Source organism: Macrobrachium rosenbergii, chromosome 24 (genome assembly GCF_040412425.1).
Source record: "Macrobrachium rosenbergii isolate ZJJX-2024 chromosome 24, ASM4041242v1, whole genome shotgun sequence".
NCBI lineage: Eukaryota > Metazoa > Arthropoda > Malacostraca > Decapoda > Palaemonidae > Macrobrachium > Macrobrachium rosenbergii.
In genome coordinates, this window is record NC_089764.1 from 31,625,759 (window position 1) to 31,648,673 (window position 22,915).

The 22,915-nt window shown below is 35.0% G+C and overlaps 1 protein-coding gene across 2 annotated transcripts in view; it reads left to right on the top strand.

The window, feature by feature from the left end:
* The first annotated feature begins 369 nt into the window (after window positions 1-369).
* The window catches only part of LOC136851979 (phosphatidylserine lipase ABHD16A), a 35,737-nt gene continuing 13,191 nt past the window's right edge, over window positions 370-22,915 (top strand). The window contains exons 1-13 of one of the 2 annotated variants that reach the window (XM_067126375.1): window positions 370-534; window positions 2,657-2,713; window positions 4,386-4,478; window positions 7,633-7,773; window positions 9,134-9,204; window positions 10,068-10,237; window positions 10,583-10,700; window positions 11,509-11,650; window positions 12,925-13,077; window positions 13,797-13,993; window positions 14,339-14,472; window positions 14,641-14,786; window positions 15,270-15,374. In XM_067126375.1, the coding sequence (XP_066982476.1) occupies window positions 460-534; window positions 2,657-2,713; window positions 4,386-4,478; window positions 7,633-7,773; window positions 9,134-9,204; window positions 10,068-10,237; window positions 10,583-10,700; window positions 11,509-11,650; window positions 12,925-13,077; window positions 13,797-13,993; window positions 14,339-14,472; window positions 14,641-14,786; window positions 15,270-15,374 (1,602 nt within the window). In that variant the 5' untranslated portion in view covers window positions 370-459. The remainder of the gene's footprint in view (window positions 535-2,656; window positions 2,714-4,385; window positions 4,479-7,632; window positions 7,774-9,133; window positions 9,205-10,067; window positions 10,238-10,582; window positions 10,701-11,508; window positions 11,651-12,924; window positions 13,078-13,796; window positions 13,994-14,338; window positions 14,473-14,640; window positions 14,787-15,269; window positions 15,375-22,915) is intronic. The other variant, XR_010857022.1, reaches the window with a different exon arrangement.

The window sequence follows — 22,915 nt, forward strand, 5'->3', positions numbered from 1 at the left end:
TTTGACACCTTTTCCTGTCAGTTTCCGTTTCAGCGATGAATGACCCCACAGATCCTAGTGCTTGGCCTTTGGCCTAAATTCTAAATTTAATTTATTGCTTGCAAAATAAGTACAAATCAATAAATAAACAAAAATAAACGAGCTCTGTTCATGTGCTGTGTTTAGCAGCTTCTGCTACACCTTTCAAACCTTTTTACTGTCAATTTCCATTTCAGCGATGAATGACCTCATAGGTCATAGTGCTTAGCCTTTGGCCTAAATTCTAAATTCAATTTATAGCTTGCAAAATACGTAAAAACCAATAAATAAACGAAAATAAGGGAATTCTGTTTTATGTGCTACGTTTAGCAGCTTCTGCTGCCCCGAGCGAATCGAGCAATGTTGTGATCGGCATTGTTGACATTCGTCATTCATGAGTGATACAAGAAGGAGGACATTCTGACACCGTACACCGAAACTATGGCCATGTTGCTGAATTGTGTGGCGGGACCGAGACTCTACAGGTTATATAGCCGTCACGATAACACGATCGAGGTAAATAGACAGTTTTTAAGGAAAGATTCGCGGCAAATTAGATTCGAGTTCATTAGGCTGCCGTAAGGTGTGTTATGCCAGGCCCTCTCGATGATGATCTGATAACACCTCGTGACATTTTTGTTACCATTTACCTGTGTTTTCAGGTGACACCTTGGGTGGTGGGTGTGTTTTCGCCTTAGGTGTACGTTGCCACGGGCGTAATTTACATTTATTCCGTACTGGGAGACTAGTGACGAAATAGCCAATGGGAAACTAAAGTAATTTATAATACGTAGGGTTGGGTATTCACAGGTACGATGCCCATTAACCTCGTCCTTGGGATGTAATTCTGCGTAAAACTAAACATGCCCAAACTTAAGCAGTAGACAGATATGAGGTTTATGCCATAACCATAAAATACCATTAGCCTACCCTAGCCTACCAAAAATTAGTAATACTATATGATGTATAGGCAATTCTCACATCTGGTTAAAATAGTGGTAGAATTACATAACAGCTCCGCATCGGGTATCACCTTGGAAATTGACTTATTCTATAGTATTTTGGTTTATTATCAAGAAATTACCATCATTTTTTGTTGGTCGACTGTAAATAACTATTTAACCTCAGAACTGATTATGTTTTTGTATGTTGGACATCCTGGAATGCTATTGCACATGCGCAGTGTTAGAGGGGAACTTCTGGTAATAAGTGGCGTTTCCTTCATTGGCGGTCCGGGCCGCCGCCCCCCAGCTAAGTAACATGGCCTGCTAGGTCAGGTTACGTTAGGGTATGTTATGTTAGTATAGTTCCTATTATAATAGGTTTCCTTAGCCAATCCCTTCTTGAACATATGGCTCCCTAATGACTTGCGCATGCACAGAACCATTCCATAACAACAACACGGCAGTCCATGCAGAGTTACCTTGTAGTTTTACCTTTTTTTTTTTATGTTGAAAGATGCTATTTTTGTAATTTCCCAGCTTCTGTGTCTAACAGTAACGGGGGAAATGTAGAGAACAACTTTTCATTTTGCGGGCGGGGCAAAACTAGGAATGAGTGAGTTTCACTAACACAAATTGGTTAAAATGCATAAACCCCAAGATAAGTAGTTGGAATAAAATATGACATGTCTAAAATATAAAAGTGTGTATCAGTTACAATATACATTACAGCCTGCAGGAAAGATAATGTCACAAGGGCAACAATTGAGAGAGCCTACATCCTAACCCTTCTTTACATACCTTTGTCTAATCTAGAATGCCAGGTCCTTAGCTGATTGATGTCTTTGGACCCAAGACCACCCCTCCCCCATTACCTAACCTGACCTAGAGCACCATAAGTTTTAGAGTAAAATTCAGGGATGCATCCCAACCTAATGAAATGTAGGGTGCTGGGCCCTTACCTGACAGGGGACTGTCGTAACCTGACTCAGTGTCATAGCCAAAGTCATGATATTAATTCCTCACCAACACCAAACTTAATATCAGAAATGGTCAAATGGTAGTATTAATTTCCATAAGGAATATAGTGACATTTTTGTTTTTCATAGCTGTCAACAGTTAGAGTAAAAAAAATAAAAAAAGCAGCTTTCAAAATTTATTATACTAAAGCAGAGCAGAAATAATCAGAAAGGCTGACTTATGCACTGAATAGAACAAGAAAGACAAAATTCAATCATAGGTAAGAAATAGGTTGGATTACATACAGGAAGCCAGTAAGACTTCTTGTACATAAGTTTTAATTACACTGTGTAGTGAAAAAAGAAAAAAATGAGTAAATGAAAGGGTGATTAAGTTCTCAATATGAAATTAATAAAAAGATTAATAGTAATCATAAATGCCAGAATACTGAAGTAAAACTGGAGATAATCTTGCTTTGACGTGCACAGCCCTTACATGTGATAGAGTGAGCTTGGTAGTTCTACCAACGAATGGTCTACAGGTCCACATGCCTTACAGGTACTCTGCTTACTTTGTCCTATGGGCTTCAGAAATATTATGACTGCAATGTTGGGCTTTGATTGGTTAATGTGTTTTCGATCAACAAATCCAAGGTATTTAGAATTTTATTTAATCTATAAATATATGACCCTTTGGATGTTGGTTTTATTTTAACTGTGTTCCATTTGTTCTTGCAGAGCACTCCTTATGTATCAAATTTAGTTGAGAAGATTGGGAACAAAATTGTGCAAGGGGTGAGTATGTCAATCAATTTGCAGTGAGTTACAAGTACTTGACAGATACTGTTGATGTAAATACTGTAGTTAGGTTTTAATTTCTAATAAATTCCTGAAAAAATGTCTTACAGTATATACTGTAATTTAATGTACTGTATATTTGCCAGGGAAAGACCACTTTTATTTTAAACCCAGTTTCAATTGATCTAGATGTTTACAGAGTGTACAGGCCTCATATTTTTAGTAATGAATAGGTGACTGGAGATTGTATCTTCTTTTTTGCATGATTGGTAATAATGACTATTGTGATGTCATCGCGGTAGTATAATCCAGATTACAGATAAGTGATTTGCAGCATTTCAAAATAGTACATTGTAAAAGAAATTCTGATATAAAAGTTGACTTATTGAGCTAAAAAATCTTTCTAAAACTGTTTGTCAACTTAATTTTCCAGATATAAATTGGGAACCATAACTACAAAGGGGCAAACGAGTAAAATCAATTGAATTTTCACATCTGGCAATGAAGGATATTTTTTTAAATTGCTTATGCAAATGTTTGCTGATGCCAGTAAGTATGTAAAGTTCTAAGAAAAATATCAGTACTGAAGATGTATATGGCTATTTTATTTACAGAATATAACTGTGCCATATGTTTTGATTTTTGTAAATGGTATACCATCAGCATCATATATTGAAGGATTGTGTTCAGCATTTTGCTATAAGCTAAGACGAAGTGTACGTTCAGGGGTTGACTTACATTTCAGGTACAGGTCAGTGACCTGTACACCACAGATTGTGGTATATACTGTAATGACAAGTGTGCTACCATATTTTAAAGACGGAAGAGTTGCTCTTGCTTGTACTTACATTTCTTTTAATTAGTGAGATCATTTTGTTTTGTTTTCCTAAAAATTTAGAAAATAATGGTGCTTTTATGGTATATTATCATTGTCCTTTTTCATCAAAATTTTTTTGTCCTACAAAATTTTTTTTTTACTACAATAGGAACCCTATTAAAGTATTTTAACTGTTATTTTAAGCCATTATTCATGCCTGTTGAGTTCAGTAAGAATTGATGTAAGGTACTTAGTTGGCCCTGGATTCTAGGTTAAAATTAATTGATGTTTGCACATTTTCATTGTTTCCGTATTTTTTCCATATTATGCCAAGCAGCATGTTCATTGCCTAAATGCCTGCGTAGTTCCCAGGTCAGCTGTAGTGGGAGACCAATCAGATTTGAATTTTATATAAGCTTTCATTTTCTCCAGAGAAAAAATTTTCCATAATTTACACAGTAAGCCAGTTTGTGTGCAGTGAATTTAAGCAAGAGTTAAGTTTGCCCCATTTAAAGGAAATGTTGTACATCAGACCTCATTTCTGTTTGGAAAATATGGCTATGTTCCCAGAGATTGTAATTCACCCATTTTGACAACCAACCGCTTAGGTAATTTTGTTTGTTATAAGAATTCAGTGATTGTTGTATAGATATAGAGGAATTGGTTCTTATATACCAGTGTGTGAACTAGTCCAGTCAAAACTCAAACCTTTGAAAGACCTTTCTCATTCAAGGGATTAGTTTGTGGTTAAATGTTATCACTTTTAATTAATGAAAGGCAGATCATTTTCTTTGTTAGGAGTGTTCGTTTATCAGAATCCTCTAATGGTGTTTCTTGCTTGTTTTGCCACAGCTCAAGATCTTGTATAATGTGGGATTCTACACATCACCCTTTATTGCGCTGTCGTACCGGGGAGATTATGCACTTTATTTATCTGCTGCTAAGGTAAGAATGAAGAGAAATACTGAAAATGGTATTCTCAAAGAGTGATGGATATGTGCACTAGATATATTTCTTTATACTGTACCAGTTTTGGCACTTCTACGATATTGTTCAGTTGGCATCGGTTAGTGGCATTTTGGTGTTATGGCACTCGGCTAGCAACATCGTTAACCGGATTTTCGGCACCGATCTCCGGTTAACTGCGCCGTTAAGTGGGGATTTTGCTGCCGATCTCCAGTTAACAGCGCTGTTAAGTGGGGATTTCAGTGCCAATCTCCAGTTAACAGCGCCGTTAAGTGGGGATTTCGCCGCTGATATCCAGTTAACAGAGCTCTTAAGTGGGGATTTCGATGCCGATATCTGGTTAACAGCGCCGTTTAGCAGGGTTTGTGGCGCTATTATCGCCAGTTTTTGTTTAGCGGCGCTCGGCCGGGGAAGGAACCCCTGCCGTTAACCGGGAACTCCCTGTATAGTTTGTAACATGGACTTTCATTCTCTGATTGTGGACTAACTGGTGAGGGGAGGGATGTTCTAAATTTTGATATCTTTATGGAACCTGAATGAAAAAGCTATTTTTTGTTTTTCTGTTTTTACTGCTGCCATTCTTGGGTTATTTACTGATTTTTGCAATACACTAGGGCATAAACCAATATTATATTGACGGGAAGAAGTTTAAATTTGTTGATTGAAATGAAGAACTTTTGTTAAAAGAGATCCTAAGAGACATTTCGCAAGACTAAATGAAATGTCAGCTGTGCTTACCAGTACCTCTAATGTACGTACACACATGTCTGCAGAGAGAGTCAGTTATTTCATTCTAACCCTTGACTGTTTAGTAATAATAATATTAGTATTAGCTTTAATGATAATGATTCCTGAAAAATATGAGACAGGATTAAATGGAAGAGTATAGAAAAGAAGAAAAAAGGTGAAAGAGAAAAATAATTGTTTTGTATATTGTAAACTTAGTTTATGTCAGTACACCAAGTTAAAGCAGTATGAGCATATTACTTAATAGTTGCTCAAGCTAGGAAAGTGGGACCTGCCTTCACTGAGCTAACACCTTCCCTTGTCATCTACCCTGTTTGAGGCACTGTAGCATTACTGGGGGTAATTTACATTGTCCCTTCAGCTCTAAACATGTTGCTGATGTTAGTTTAACCCAACTCCATCAGTTTACATATGCCAAATCCTGCTGTCAGCAGCACCCTTATCGAAAGGAAATAGGAGAACCCTCACTTGGTTAAGCATCCGTCAAGACAGTGGCACTGAGTTGTTTCTTGTGCATTTGTCAAACAGCCAACTGCTGTCTGCCTTTGTTCAGGAAAATTTATAATTTTATGCGCTTATATTTTTATATTATTTCTTGTTTCATCCATGTTTTTGGAGAAATTTCAATAATTATCCCATTTTAATGGTGCAGAGTTTTCCCAAAGTGCTGAAATATTCCTTAAATGTCCTGGCTGTTGGAATGCTGTAAGCGTTTTGTTACTATCATGCCAGCCATTTAAATAAGTGTTGTGCATTGTTACCATCAGCTTGTGTTGGGTAATATGTCAGAGGAATTTGGTAAATTGTGTTTCCTTTATATTTTATGTGGATTTATTACAGTTTGATAAGTGCCTTAATAGCGAAGGTCAGTGACTTCGTCTTGCTTTGCTTCAGTCCAATTATGGTTTTAGGTATTGGTCTGAGTACAGAAACCCCCCGTATTTGCAGGGGGATGCATACCACACACACACACACACACACACACACACACACACACACACACACACACACACACACACACACACACACACACACACACACCACAAATAGCTAAAATCCGCAAATACTTAAAACCCTCTAAAAACACTTAGAACTGCCTGTTTTGATAGTTTAAACACAAGAAAAAACCCTCTAAAAATGCATATTCCTAAGTGTTTTAATAGTTTTATCACAAAAAGTGCGTTTAGTCATGAAAATGATATGAAAATACAGTAATGAGTGAATATTTCTCGTTGCAATATACCGTGACTGGGCGAATTTTCCGCGAATAATAGGTACATACGTTCCACAGAGAAAAACGCGAATATGAGAGTCCGCGAATCGTGAGAACGCGAATACAGGGGGATTTACTGTGTTGTTTTCTCCGCAGTTTGAATGGTATGCATCCTTGATTATTACCTTATTTTGTTAGAATCTTGAGTTTTAGGTGTTTCCTTAAGCATGGTGCAAATTATTATTATTATTGAAGTAGACCCCTGCCTATTCACGGTTATGGATTCTCAGCTTCACCTATTTTCAATATTTTTCATAGAGAAATATTCACTAATTACTGCATTTTCACATCATTTTCGTGACTAAATGCACTTTTTGTGATGAAACTATTAAAATATTCAGGTATAAGCATTTTTAGAGGGTTTGTTTTGGTGTTTGAAATATCAAAATAGACAGTTATAAGCATTTCTAGAGGGGTGTCAAGTATTTGCGGATATTAGGCATTTGCAGGGGTGGGGGGTTTGCTACGCGTCCCCCGGACTGCACTTTGGGAAGGTGTTTCCTTAAGTTCAGCACAAATTATTATTATTATTTCTTTGGGAAGTTCAGTCCTCTCATAAACATGTCTCATTAACAGTAATTGAAGCTGCATCATGATATTTTTCTGTTTTTCAGAGTAACATGTTTTATGTATCTGTGGCATCAGTATGTTGAAAACTTGTGTTTAACTTGAGCTTTCTCAACAAATTCATCTAGGAGGTCTCTCTTTTCATATTGGATATTCATCAGATTGGTCAGGGTGAATCCTTTCATCCTGACATCCATGAAGTATTTGGGGTCCAGGTGCAGGGCTGTGTTGAACTCTGTTTTTAATTTTCTAATCAGGCCAAGGTGACATAAGGATATTTGAGCTGTGTATTGTAGTCCTTAGTCATAGGTTCAGATTCAGATGTAAAACAGTGGTTTGTACGAGGAGAAAAAATTTTGTTTTTATGGATTTTGTTACACTGCTAAGAAAAGAACTTGACGTTTCATAGCGTCAGACACTCATTTGTGAGTATTGCATTTTTTGCCAAGTGTGACTGTGAAATCTTGTATTTATTGATTAATGTATAATGAATTTGTAAAGTATGGCTCTTGGATTTTGTAATTGATTACTGTGTATTATTTCCAGTATGGGACAGGACTTGGGCTGCTTATGATAGTGGCCATCATCTTTAGAGGAGTTGGAAGGCGCTTGAACCCTACTTACATCACATTCATGAATACCCTGAACGAAGCACTTGCCACTCCAAGACCAAATGAAGAGATAATGGTGATGAAAGAATATTTTTTTAATGCAACTGTTCTATCTGCAATTTTTAGTAGAAGTTATTTCATAAGCATTTATTATTAGGGCTTATTATTAGGGTTCTGCTTTCTTTTCTGAATTTAGATGTTCACTAATAAATTACAGGAGGTATAGCATTTCTTAACTTTGGGGGCACACTGGGCTAAGAAACAGGAGTATGAGAGCAGTCTTCTTCTTCTTCTTCTTTTAACTTGCTTTTTTCCCCAAAAAAAAAAAGAGTAGATCAGCTGTAGCTTGTATGAAATGGACAAAGATAGGTAGATTAATATTCATTGATAGAGTGGGCTAATACTTAAAATGGGTATATAAGACCTGTGCTAGTCTATGCAGTTGGAATATAAGGACAGACAAGGATATTGGAATAGATTTTGGAAAGTTCTGACTGGAAAATGTTAAAAGTCATGGTTGGAATTTGGTGAGAAGGTGGTATTATGAATGAGGAATTGGGTGAGAGATTAGTATCAAGAGGCTTGGTGACGGACGGTGATCTTAGACATTTAGATGGTTTGGATGTGATGAGAAGGAATTAGGGAACATTATTATTTAGTATTATTATTGTTCAGAAGGTGAACACTATTCACATGGAACAACCCCACAGTAGGTATGGAAGTAGCTGGAGAAAGAGCTGTAGGAAGGCGTACATGCAGCCACAGACCAGATAGTAGTTTAGGAAGAAGGAGCAAAGTACAGAAAGGAATGGAGAGAACTAGTTTTACATCTTATTCCTTAAAGGGTAAAACTAATGTAAAATTGTCATGATGATGATATTTCCTTATGCAGTAGATTGTCATTTGAAAAGAATATTTATTTAGTTAACTGTCATCTGCCAGGTGACTCTGGTTGAATAGAGCAATTAGTTTTTTAGTGTTAACACCTTGCAACTTTACAGCTGAATATATTTCTATCCAAAAATCAGCACGATGCTTTTAATGAATGTTCACACTGTGTATTCAAAGATATGCAATGCAGTAATGTTGTAAACTTCATTATTGTAGTGCTGGCTAAGTTTAGTGATTATTACCTGTATTATTGTAGCAAATATTTTCACAGTGAACTGTGTACACACACATATAAAACAGCTGATATGATGAAAGATTTCTGCATGAATGTTCATCCTTCAGCAGTCCGAGGATTATTTTTGCAGTGTTTGTTTTTTGTTTTGTTTTTCTCAGGAGTCAACTGAGTATTTTGTTTTTCTCGGGAGTCAACCCAGTATTATGTTTTTCTCAGGAATCAACCCAGTGAGAGGAAAGTGCTTGTTATCTGTATATATATATATATTGTATACTTACACATAATGTCTGTATATTTGTTTTTTCCACAGCGCAAAGTCAGGAAATATGAATTTGATTTTTCTTCATGGCCCATAAACTTCGAGTGGTCGGATGTTGATGCGTGAGTATAAATTAACAGAGGCTCCTCTACTTACGAATGAGTTACGCTCCAAACAGCTGTTCGTATCTTGAATTTGTTCGCAAGTTCAGTTTCGTATACGCAGAGTCAGTGCTTACAGTACTATTTATATATTTTCATACTAAAATACAATACGAGTACAGTACTGTATTGATAGAGTATTTTATTATTATTATTGTTATTGGCACAACAATTTTCATGTGTTCCATTATTTGATCTTTATTTTTAAAGATTGTGCTAGTATTTGAGCAATTCATATTATAATGGTGTGCTACCTCAACCATTTTTTCATCATTTGCTAATTTCTTTGAAATTACCACTTTTGTTTCCATTGAGACACCTTGCCGCTTTTTACCACTACCACTATCTTCACTTGATTTATGCTTGCCATTAGCCACGATAAATAAAGGATGGGCTCAATATTTCACGATAAAATCACACAAATAAATCGGAGCACGAGAGATGACATCTTAACCACTGGCGTAGGCTTGGGAGTGTGGGACAGCGTAATGGTGTATTGGCATCAGCTATGGTGCTGTTCAGCATGGGTAGCAGCAGAAATTGTAACCAACCCAAAGCGCGCAATACAAAATTTGAACTTAGGCATGGCGGACAGAGCTCTCTGAAGAAATTTTTGTTTACGATCACGGTGGTTCGTATCTCTGAAAATTCGTAAGTAGAAGAGCCTCTCTATTTGTCCGTGCTATAAATAAGGTTCATGTTTTAACAATGCCCATTGCTTGGTGAGAAGAAAATTAGGTGATAAATAAAATTCTTTAACTCCATTAGCATTTTTCCCTTGTTATATTAAAGTGAAGGTAATTATATGATTTTACTTCCACCAGTGATTCAAGGAAACCAAGAGTCTTTGTAGATTGTGGAGCCAGACAGAAGCAGGGCCTGTTTAGCAAGATCTTTATGGTACCATGTCAGATAGTAGCGTGGGTCCTCACTTTTCTTATTGGAAAGCAACTTGTCTACCCTGGATGTATACAGCTCTTACAATTGGCACTAGGTAAAAAATTCAAATGTTTGATTTTTCAGTTGTCTCATGTTGATCTCAAAAATGTTCACATTTGAAATACTGTAGTTAGCTTTTCAAAAATATTTTATTTAAATCCTTTTGTGTCTGTAGGTCCTAGTTCCTAGTATTTATACATATTTGTTTAGGAATTTTGTGCTGTGCAAGAAATAGATAATTCATTATTAAAGTATGGTTTTGAACTTGAAGAAATTTTGGTTTTTATTCACTTTGCACTAGGAAACGGACTAAAGACATTGTATTCTCTACCATGAATTTTAATTTATTAATATGTCTGCCGAATCTATCTCAGTAATGTATTTTAATAATGTTTTCCAGATCAGTACCTAGTCAATGGCAGGGAGAAATTGATACACGACCACAAAGGATTACGAAACAAAGTTGTGACACGTGATGGAAATTCCATAGATACCATGTTCGTTGACAGACGCAAAGGGTAGGTTCCATTTTTACTATGCATGTGTACAGGCAGTCCATGGGTTACAACGAGTTCAGCTTCCGACATTGTGAGCTTATGACGCTTTTCAAATATATTCATCAGAAATTATTTCCCTTTTTACGATGCATGTTCCGGGGTTACGATGCTTATGATTCTGATCCAGCGAAAGAAATATGACTCCAAAACGGCAGAATAATAAAAATTTGGAGGTTTTTGTATGAAAAACTTTGTTTTCAAGACACCCAAAAGATTAAAAGTAAGGTTTTTTAAGGTTTTCTTACGATTTTCGACGATGTCTCGGCTTACGACGATTTTCGGCTTATAACACGGCGTAGGAATGAACCACCGTCATAAACTGGGGACTGCCTATAGTTGATGTTAATTGGTCTATTAATTCTATGTGTTTTTAATCTGCAAAGTGTAATGACATTTAGAATCATTTTCATATAATAGAAATCCCACTTGAGATATGGACAAAAAAGATTACTGTACTTTTGGCCAGTGTATGTGATTTCCTGAATTGTGATCTCATAAATACTTGATAATTTCTTAATGTACTATCTCTCTGTCTTTTACTTCTGTAGTTACCAGTAAAGGTTAATAAAAATATTGTTTTTCACAGAATTTCTTGTGAGTTAGAAGTAATTTTTTAAAACAAAACATCCTTTTTTCATACAAATCCAACAAACAAAAAATATTTTAGTGACCAGGAAAATGATATGGTACATTGATGAAAGAGCATGCGAAGGCCAGTACGTACTTGCAGTGAAACTTTGCTAAACAACGTATCTTTAACATCTAACAGATCGATGTATCCAAATGGCAAAACGTTGGTAATATGCTGTGAAGGAAATGCAGGATTCTATGAAGTTGGTATCATGGCTACTCCGTTACAGCTTGGATACTCTGTGTTGGGTTGGAATCATCCAGGATTTGGTGCTAGTTCAGTAAGTTGTTTTGTGTTCCCTTTGACTGAGTGAAAGTAATAGATTTTGTACACCGTGAGGTTGATATTACTTTTGTTTTTGTACCACAGAAACCTCTTGATTTCTTTGGTTCCTCACTGTTGCAGTTAAGTTATTTTTGCATATCAAAGTAAAGGAAGGAAGTGGAGGAGTTGAGAGGCCTTTGTGACTTAATATTGAAAATGCTGCTTAGATTTGATGTGAATGTGATCAGTATATACTGTGTATTGGTATTTATATTAAATTTTTATTTGTTTATTTTTATTCATTTATTTATTTATTTATTTATTTTTATTTATTTATATTAAATTTATTCATTCGTGGCCTATTATATGTTAAATAATACTAGCATTATAAACCTACTATCATGAGGATCTTTTGTTTTAGGCTTTATACATCATGAGCCATTATCCAAGAGAAAATTCTCTGTATTTTGTGGCAAAACAACTAAGTCTGTTGGGCTGTAGGTCTCAAAGTGAGTTATTGACCCTTCGGCAGCTGGTGGCAAGCCAGATCAGATGTGAATGGTTAAAGCTACATTACAGGAAGCTCAGTGAAAGGAAATACAGTGAATAGTGGAGAAGTGATAGGAAAGATTAGGAGGGTTATAGAGATGCTGACAGAAAAAATACGAACGTGTTGCGTACAGGAGGTTACGTATACAGGAGCCAGGAAGAAAAGTTGGCTTTGACACAGGAAAGTGTCAAATCTTGTAAATGGATGCAAGGTAAGAGTTAGTCCAAGATAAAATGGGTGATCCCATCAGAGAAGGTAGAGCGTGTATTTTAGATACGTATATACATCATACACAGAGGTGAAAAAAAGAGATTAGAAAATCTTATAACTGGGCATGTTTGTTTGGAAGATGTAAGGGTAGGAATGGATTGGGAAATAGGACATTTACTGAAAGTTAAAGCATATATTTTTTTAGTGAATTATCCCATATTAAGAATAAGTGAAACCATTTCGAATTTTAGTGTTTTTTTAATAGTTTTGAAGCATAGAAAGTTTAATATGTAGATCTCAAATAGGATCATTATATGTCCTTATTTGTCAGTCAAGTAGCAACTAATTATTGGTGCAGTATGCCGTTAAGTAGAGCTTTTGTATTTTTCAGTTTTAGAGGTATTTCTGTTTGCAGTTGAAAGTGCCCAGTATTATTAGAAGTGGTCATTGACACAGGTGTAAGTTATTTAATTTGTTTATACTCGTAAGTATTTCTTGCGATAACATTTACACAAAATTGCCTCTTACAGGGTGCTCCATACCCTGATCAAGAACAGAATGCTGTGGATGCTGTCATGCAGTTTGCTGTCCATGGTTTGGGATTCAGAGAAGAAGATATTATAGTTTATGGATGGAGCATTGGTGGATACACGAGTAGCTGGGTGGCTATGAATTATAATCAGGTATGTTGTATGGGCATCTTGAATTTAAACAGTTGTCTGTGTTTTTTATTTTTGCTAGTACAGAGATGTCTGTTTTGGGGAAATAATCACTGAATAGTATGTGTCGAGTAATTATTTCTTGTATGAGAGTGACAAAGAAAATGGAAGATTGATTAGAATATTAATAAAATACTGGTTTATTACTGGTTATTTCGTGGTAAACCTGTAGCGCAGGCGTAAGTAAGAGGCAGCGTCTACAAACTTACTAATTTATTCAAAACAATAAACGGAAAGGTCAGGGGTTCTTGCGAGCGGAAATGTAGTGCCTGACGAAATAGACAAAATAGAAATTAATATACAGTCAACTGTGCTTGTTTGAGAATGGAGAATGGCACATAATTCTATATACAAGTTGCAAACAGAGTTCTGATAAAAATAGCTGGAAAGCTGACATTGCAGGAATAATATGCGGAAGGCTTCTTTCTGTTTGTGCAGCAAGGAAAAATACAAATTATCTTTAAAATTTATTTTGTTAAAAAAGTACAAAATTATTGGTTTAAGATTTTTTAGAAGCATGTAGAGTGATGTTAGTTACTTATATTTATAAAAAGAGTTTAAAGAAACTTACTGAGAGCTGAGCATTAGTGAAGTAATGAGTTACTTATTAAGAACCTTACCGTATTCATTTTTGAGGAAATATTTTCCTAATCTGTTGTTTGTGTATTCTTACAACCCTGCAGATTAATGGCCTAATCTTAGATGCTACTTTCGATGACATTCTTCCTCTGGCTCTGCCACGTATGCCTGCTTGGATGGGGACCATTGTGAAAATTGCTATACGTAACTACATCAACCTCGTTCCCGGGGACCAGCTGTGTCGTTACACAGGACCTGTAACCATCGTGCGTCGTGTGAGAGATGAAATTATTACTACAGAGTAAGTTAACAATTTTAATGGAAATACATGTTGCATAAAAGAAGTACACTATGTTGGTTATTGTCGTTATTTACTTTGTTAAAAGCATAAATGAAAAGGTGGAGTACTTAATAACTTATAAAACATTTGTCCTCTGTGCTGTTTTTTACATATGCTAAACCATGCCACAAATTTCTAGTTCTAACTAATTTATATTCATGAACTTTTATGGCATTGGCTTCAGGGAAAATAAGATCATAGTAAGGGGATAAAGAACCTTGTCAAATTTTTGTCAAATATCTTTGCAGAAAAGTTAACTGGAATGCTTTGTCATTGTTATGTTTTTACCTGCGTATTCTTTTCCAGTGAAACACAGCTAAAGAATAATAGGGGCAATGACTTATTAATGAAGTTCATTCGGGGAAGATACCCCTGCCTCTGGTGCACACAGTCTAGCGAGGTACTTATGCAGTGGTTGTCAGAGGATCCTTCCCTTCAAGGTGAGGAATTGACATTGTTTTTTGAATTTTCCATAGTATTTTGTACATAGATTTATGATTTTATGCATTGGTAGTGATGTACACATGCAGTTCAGATTTCTGCCTCAGTTTCAGATTTGAAAAATATTTGCTGTGCAATGACTTTGGTCATTTTTCATGCCCTTACAGGTGCCATCATGAATGAAAGGAATGTTGATGTCGATGTTTGTTCAACATTGTTGTCTACATATATCCACGAAAATAGTGAATCTTATCCAATGATGATTGGTGAAGATATGAGTGACGACGACAAAACCAAAATGGTTCTCTACCTTGTAAGTTCATTTGCTGATTGTGAAGTATTTTCTTCGTTATTTGGTTACGAGATAATGTGACTGGGTTTTTATCATGGAATTATATCAGTACTGCGCATGAATATCAGTAACTAGCGCATTACATATTTACTTTCCCTTCTTTAAAGATTTAAGGATACAAAAGAGAATGAGATATCTCAAGGTTTTCACTGATTTTGTATTAAAGGGTATAAAGAAGGGATAAAGACGATTATCATGTTTTTGTTCTTAGAATTTGTCACAAGTGTTTGCATTATTTTCAGTGAAAATGTATGATAAATTTTTTTAAATAGCCTGACTGTACAGTGCTGAGTGTTCCCTGTCATGAACTAAGAATTATACCAGAATGAAACGAGTAAGGAAATCATGAATTGAAGTTGAGGACAGTGTGCATTTTAAAAGTGGCTTGCATTTAGTAAGTGTTTAAGATAATCAAATTCCTATGATTGAAATTATACATTTCAGGCTAGCAAGTACATGGTAGACTTCAACAGTTCTCACAACAATCCGCTGGATCCAAGCTATTTCCGCAAACCTTGGAGACCCATCACAGATTCATCCTATGTCCAGGTTAGTAAATTTCATCCGACAGTTTTAATGTTAATGTTAGAGTAATTTTGTAGGATTCTATTTATCGTTTTATTAAGCAGTCATGGTACTGTATACTATTCAGTATTCAAATTTTATGGGAATTGAGAAAAACATCGCTAAATAAAAACCTAGAAATTGGGTGACTTTGTCATCCAGTTGCTGCAAATCAGTTTTATATAAGCAATCAAAAGAATTTCTATTAACATTGCACCATGATTTATTATTATTTGCTAACATAGTAAATTAAAAGTGCTATAAATCTTGAACCATATGTATTACCTCAAAAATCGTGACTTTCAAGGTACTAGTAGTTGTAACACAAAAAAAAAATACCTTAGCACTTTTCGAGTAGTTACATCTTTAGGGTTTTAGAGAAGTCTGTCTCAGTAGATATTGGAAAGGTGTCCAGGGGCAATATTTTATTTTTACTAATCAGGTTCCAAAACTGTATACCAATAGTGCACGTGCAACATTATAAAAAAAAATTAACCCGGAGTCAAGTAGCAAAATGTTATGTAATGAAATTTTTGCATTTTACATAAAAATAGGTCTGGGACTGAAAAGTAAGGTAAGATTGCATATGTTATAATAAAGTGATAAGACTAGTTGGCATATATGATCAAGTTATGAAGAAAAGAGGTTTTGGCAAATGCAGGAGACAAAAATATCCTTCCTTTGCAATTTTTTGATGTATAATTGTTTAACAATACAGAAGTTATTTTTAGCTTCAAGAACTCCTGTCCCTTTTTGTGAGAAAAATTTAAGTGAAAGAAAATTTTGGTACCGAGTGGTTTCGTATACTGTCTGCAGCTTTCACCAGACATCTATTTTCGTTTACATTTAAGATCTTTTCACGAAGGTTTTCCCCTGGGTCCAGATTCCAGTTGCTAGGTGGATGATACTGGTTTGCCACAGAAACAATAACTGTATTAGCTTCTGTAATTACTTCCAAGAGGCTGGTTTCCCATCAGACATTATTTGTATTGATGATCTTGTCCATCCTACTTAGATATTTGTTCCAAGAGACTGTTAGCCTCATTAATTAATGCTCCTTCCAAACCCCTACTGTGTTTGCATTTATTTATATTATTGTTTGTGAACATAATTTTACCGTCATGATTCATCCTCTGATTTATACTGTACAGTAAATGTTTCTTCTGATTAAGGGGCATGAGCCCTTGAAGACTGAAAAATTCTGTAATGTTTTATGAATCTACTTAAACACTAAAGATGGGTGTGTTTTGTTTATGCAGCACTAGCAATGGTAAAACAAATATCTTTTCTGTATGGAATATGTGTATGGATAACTGTCATGCTAACACTACTGAATATTTATAGAAATTATATATCAAAGTTGTTTGAGTGTCGGTAACCATACAGAGAAGACATGTTACTTCCCACCTTGTTTTGCCTCACACCTTTCCGTCCCATTTATGAAACTTGATGAGACAAATGTATTTATTCCATATTGAAGAGGTCTAGCATTTATGCTATTCCAAATAGCTGTTAGTATAGAGATGTTGAGAAATTAGACTTTGCACAAAAGGCAGCTCTCTTGACGATGTTAAAACTTATTAGGACTGTCCTTATGTCACAATGCCTGTGGTGTAACTACAGGCTTGACCATTATGGCTTTGTTATCTGACAGCCCATGGTTATCATGCAACTATTAACTGTAGCATTTGGTGCATTGTGTGGTCGTTTGTATCTTAGAAAGAAATGCAATCTATGTAGAGTTGTTTGTATGAAAAATATCCATTTAATGGGTTTTTTTGCAACTGAAGTGAACTGAGATGCATTGATGGCAGTGCTAAACATTTAGTCACGTTAAATGTTTGAGATTTGTAGGCAAATGTGTCTTGTTTTGGTATGCTTGTGATCTTCTTTATAGATTGGCAGACTTCAAAGGTAATACTGCAATACTGCATCAACTTCTCTTCCAAATGGTGGTCCTAACTTGGGTACCTATACAAATACGGAACTGTATTGTACATTTCCCCTTTATATTCCAGTATTAGCAATGAAAGGTGCAGGGGTTGTATTTGTGAAACAGAAAAACGACTAGAAAATTTTGTAAAACAATGCAAATTACATACTTTATAGCATTATCTTTTAGCTTAGGAATCTGATTATCACCTGATATTTTTTGTATATATATGGCATTGAATTAAAGAGTGAAAGAAATCTGTTGTTTAGATTCGTTACTTGACTTGAAAATTTATTGATGAATGTAATTTCACTCCCTATGGTTTTTTTTTTTTTGTTTACCAAATAGTATTGTTTATAGACCAATATATCATTGTGAAGGTAAGCTGTCATCGTCAGAAGGTGAAACAGGATTTATGTTAATATTTTAAAGAAATCTGCTTTCATGTACATGAAAGTGAGCTATAATTCTGTAGGTTTAATTTCACATATTTGAATTTCAGAGACTTGATAATAGTGTATCTGTCTCTTCTAAGATATCTGAATACACTTCAAAATAGTAGTGTTCACCACATACGAATTACTTCTAGAACATTTTCAGTAAGGGTTCTGTTAACTTTTATTATAACTATGGGTGAGCTTGTAATTATTGTTCCTTCTAATGAAGATTGTGTTATCCATTGTTCAGTTTTATAGAAAATTGTTTAATCCTGTGGTTATTAGTTTTTGCAGGCAGACTTTTGCAAAATTGTAAAATTTATGATGAGACAAAATTTTTCTTCGTAGTAAATTGTTACAAAATTTTTAGGCTAGATTTTCAGTAAGGAAGGTAAACATTTGATTGAAAGTCTCTCGTAATTAGAAACTGAACAATGTTCCTTTTCCAGTTTATTTTTAACAGTGTTATATATCATTAATATCCTTTTATTTTTTGAAGAGTCTGATATTTGACACTTGTGTTGTTGAATTGCAGTGTAGTGGACTCCCTTCCTTTTACAATATAAATTTTTCAATTTCCCCATAATCAACATGATTGATATGTTGAAACTACTGTAAATGGCACTAGTTGTCTTAATAGGATTCAAAAGTACCTAGTTTATCTGTATTACGACTTGGTTTTTGTTCAGAATATTTGATTTGTGTCTTTCAAGTAAAGGTATGAATGATGAAAGTGGTGGGAGCAGTATTACCAAGTGTGCAATAAAACTGAAGATATGGATTTAAAAGCTTGTGATCTGATATTGAACACCACCCTCAGAAGTGGCTCATCACAGCTCTTTACAATCCTCACGCTCATCCATTGGGAAACCACCTTTTTCTTTGATACTGTTAAGATTTATAAGATTTATTACCATATGTATCAAAGAAATTTCTACCATTAGCTGTAGTTAGTTCCGTCATTTTAAGGTTAGGGCTAAATTGCATATTGTTAAAGATGATTAGGTGTAAAGCAGAGCATTGAAATTAAATTTTTTAGATTTCCATAACAGGTAGTGGTCATCTGCGGGGAATGTAACTGTTCTTTTAAAATTTTCTGTTGGTATATCATTTGAGCTGCTCTCAGAAATATACATGAGGAGTTTCCAGAGTCTTACATCTTGTCGATGATTACGGTTTTGAGACAGGTGTTTATAGTTTGGACATGATTCTCAACTAATGTATATCTTTATGGTTGTGCACCTCAAATTATTGGCCTTATTTCAGCCATTCAAAAGTACTATAAAATTCTACTATCCATTTGTTAAGGAATCAGGGCTTCAGTTTGAAAGGGTACCTCAATGTTTACCAATTTCGATCATTTTTCCATATGTAGAGGCCAACATATCTTGCAAGGAAATCATTTTATCATGCTTGGCAATAAAGAAAAACAAAAAAGAGAAGACAAATAGGAGGTAAGGGATGAACCCTGAAAGAGGCAATTGTCTTGTCTCATAGAAGATAAAGTACTGTAAAATCACAAAAATCAGAACTTGAGGAGAAAGTGATATTGTATAACTGAGAATGCCACTCAGATGATAGCTTGCTTTAATGATTGGAGATTGGGAGAGACCATTGATGTGTATAGTTTGACCAGTAGGAGAGATGAGAAACAGTTTCCAGTTTTATGGATCAGGGGCCAAAGAAGTATGTTTTATGTTTATCTTTACAATCCCTTTTTTCTCCCTTACAGTGTCAAGTTTTACTTGAAAGTTTCGTTTAAAGTGATCTGTCATTTCAAGGCATTTCCCTTGTTTGCACCATTCCCTTGACAACATTTTTTTTTTAATCTACATTTTTTTTTTTTTAGTTCCTTTACAGTTTCATTCAGAGGCTCCTGTTCAAAGGAGGCTAAGCTACTATCAGTGTTTATTTTGTTTATCGCTAAGTAAATAAGGGGCCCATGGAGTACAGAAGAGGGAGGAAGATTGGTAATAAGTACTAACTGCACCTACATGTACATATAATTAAAATAGAACATTCATTTGAACAAAGAAAATTGCATATTTAAAGATTTAAAGAGCACTATAAAGTAATTAAAATAAAAAGGAAATAAACAAAGAAATTACAACCCATGAGAGAGAGAGAAAGAGAAAGAGAGATGCCCAATCCATATTCCAAGGCTGAATTTAAAGCTAATATAATAATTGTATTGTTTGCTTAAACATAATTTTCAAAAAGAATTTGCAATTTTAGATTAAGATATAAGAAATCTAGAAAATTATATCAATTATGTAACTTTGTAATTATTTGCTAAAACAAAATCCCTTTTTTTCTGGACATTCTTAACTTTGAAATAAACGTATGACATCAATTATTCCAAAATTGGCTACCAAATATCTTAACTTTGTATCTAAACGTAAAATTTCCCCATTCTCTTCACTTCTTGAAATGGTGAATACTGTAAGGATGTTTGTCTAGCAGGGGCTGGTTCTGAGGTGTTGTTAAAAATTTAATGTTTTGGCTTATATAACGCTTGAAGAGCTTTCTAAAAGAATGCACAAAATTCCGTTACATAAGAAGGTCAATAATATATAAATTTATATAATTTCATTACTTCATCATTTGCAAATGTAAAATTGCAACTGTCTTTAATAGATGAGAGACTAATTTCATTTTGGTTCAAATATTGCTGACCTGAAAACAGTTTGTACTAATGTTATATTACATTCTTTGTATTCAGGAAATTTGAGCGCTTGAAGTGAACGTCAAATGACCAATTTTAATTCAAGTAAGTTTTTGCGAGGTGGTAATGTTCTTGACACTTTTGTTATTTAAGTAGGTTTGATTTGCATTATCTGACCAATGATTCCAGAAATTTCACTTTCATTTGATTTTGTTGAACGGATTTATCAACATTTTATTAGCAGCAGTGCACGTTGTCCACTAATCTGTTGAAATTAACTTGTACATAAGTGGAAATTCAGCGTAACTTTTCCTACTTTTTTGTCACGCAATATAGAAATTGACTGTATTAGGTGTTTTGGCATATGTACAAAGCATAATTGTACCTATAACATGAAGTTAAAATCTTCTGGAAATGATATGGAGTTTAAAATTATCGTTGCTAACAGGGTACTTATTTTTGGGGTATAGGTTGTTTCATCACCCCATCCATTATGTATATGCCTGATATTTGTGTCCCAATTGATCCCATGTTTATTCTTTTGTTTGTCAGATAGACAAAATTTCTGTCACTGTGTATGTACGGTTAGGATCCTCAGGTATATATTAGTTACCTCCCAACTTTTCATGAACCTGCAGCTTGGTGAGACTTCTGTTCACTGTTTGCCAGATTTTTCTTTTGCGGCAGTATTGCTGCCTCGACCCTTTTCACATAATCAGGAGATTGTCATCTTTGGTACGCCTGTACAGGCAAAGTCTAAGGTTTCAAGTGAGATAATAGCAATCCTCAACTGGGCATCTGGCATCACTCTAGGAACTGGTTCTACACACTCACTTTAGTTTAAGCTCACTTCATTTGCAACTGTCAAGGTTCTGGTTGACTTCACCTCCTCCAGAAGATCACCCAGTCATAGCTTTTTAATGGTGTCTTGTAGGACCTTTGACATGGTGTTACCCCAGTTACTGAGTAGAGTTCTAATGGTCAAGGTCTCCTCAGAGGTACTGATGTTACAGATGCTTCAATTCAAGGTTGGGGGAACACATACTATGTGATCAAACAACAGGAACGCCTCCTTGAGTTAGAGGACATTTTAAGCTTATAAGTATTCGTTCCACTCCTGGGAGGAAGAACATTAGGTGTGATGACTGATAACTTGATGTTGAGGGCATAATTAGAAATCAGGATAGAACACAATCCAAGGTTTTGTTGACTGGCAGATAGAAAGACATATTTATTTCTTGTTCCTTATGCAATTGCAGTATTTGTGAGATCTACAGCCCCAAATAAGTACCCAGTTAGCTTTTAATTCCAGTCCTTGTGCTTAAATCTTAATCCCAAATATACTTTTGAAATTCTGCATCTTACAATGATCTTGAAGGGCTTGGCATGAAATTTTGGAATCAAGTTCAATAATGTTTTGGAAAATTGTACTTCACAATTAAATGCCCTTCACTACAAAAATTTGAGTGGTTATGTAATTTCACACAGTTGTATTGCACTGTTTAACACAATGAGATAAAACACAAAAGAACACCTCAGCAGTTTAGTACTTGTGGCATGCTATTTATTTAATCTTGCAAAACTCAGCTTCCAGTTTGCCTTGCATTTGAAAATCGTAAAGAAAAAATTTCTCTTTGGACTGCCACAAGTTTTCAGGAGATGAAGCTAATACACCCATTACCCCCCAGACAACATCCCACTGCTGCCTGATGTCCAAGTATTTATGATTTATGATTATTTATGAGTATAATTAATTTGTCTTTGGATGCCTTGAAGTCATCAGAATCTCAAAGGATATTTGTTTAACATCATTTGATTCTCAAGAGTTAACTAAATTATTGAACAATAAATGTTTTATAATTAATTTTAGTGTACAGTTATTTATTTTATGGCCAAGATCTTGTGATTTGTATCATAACCTGATCACTTGGCAAAGATTACTAAGCAACTCGATTAAAAACATCGTTTAACTCGTACAGTCAACCATGATCAGCATCAGCCTCATGCAGTACCTCACAAACATTGTGTCATGGTCACTGTGCCTGTGAATTCTTTATGTGCTTCACGTGTCCTCACATATCTTCATGGTTGTGTATGGATCCGAAGAGGTCTTCTAGTGATGGTGATAGGAACCTGGACAAAAGAAGTTCTTTTAGTTTTAGATAGTCTGAGTTTCGTAAGCGGGTCAGTTTGAAAATATGTGCCACATGGATCAGCTGATGACAGTTCATGCCTTGAGACTTTTGAGATGAATTGTGTGCGAATATTTTGATGTGAAACTTTTGTAATACAGTAGTCTGTTATTGTAAAGTAAACTTAATAGAAAACCAGTGCATTGTACTGTACTGTACTGTACTTTCATATTAATATATTCACATACTATGATCTTCTAGTTTTCAAGGTATGATCCATTACCAGCTAATCCCTAGGCGAGTATTAGAGAACTACCTTGCGGACCTTTCTCAGGTATTACTGGGTCACATAGGGTACA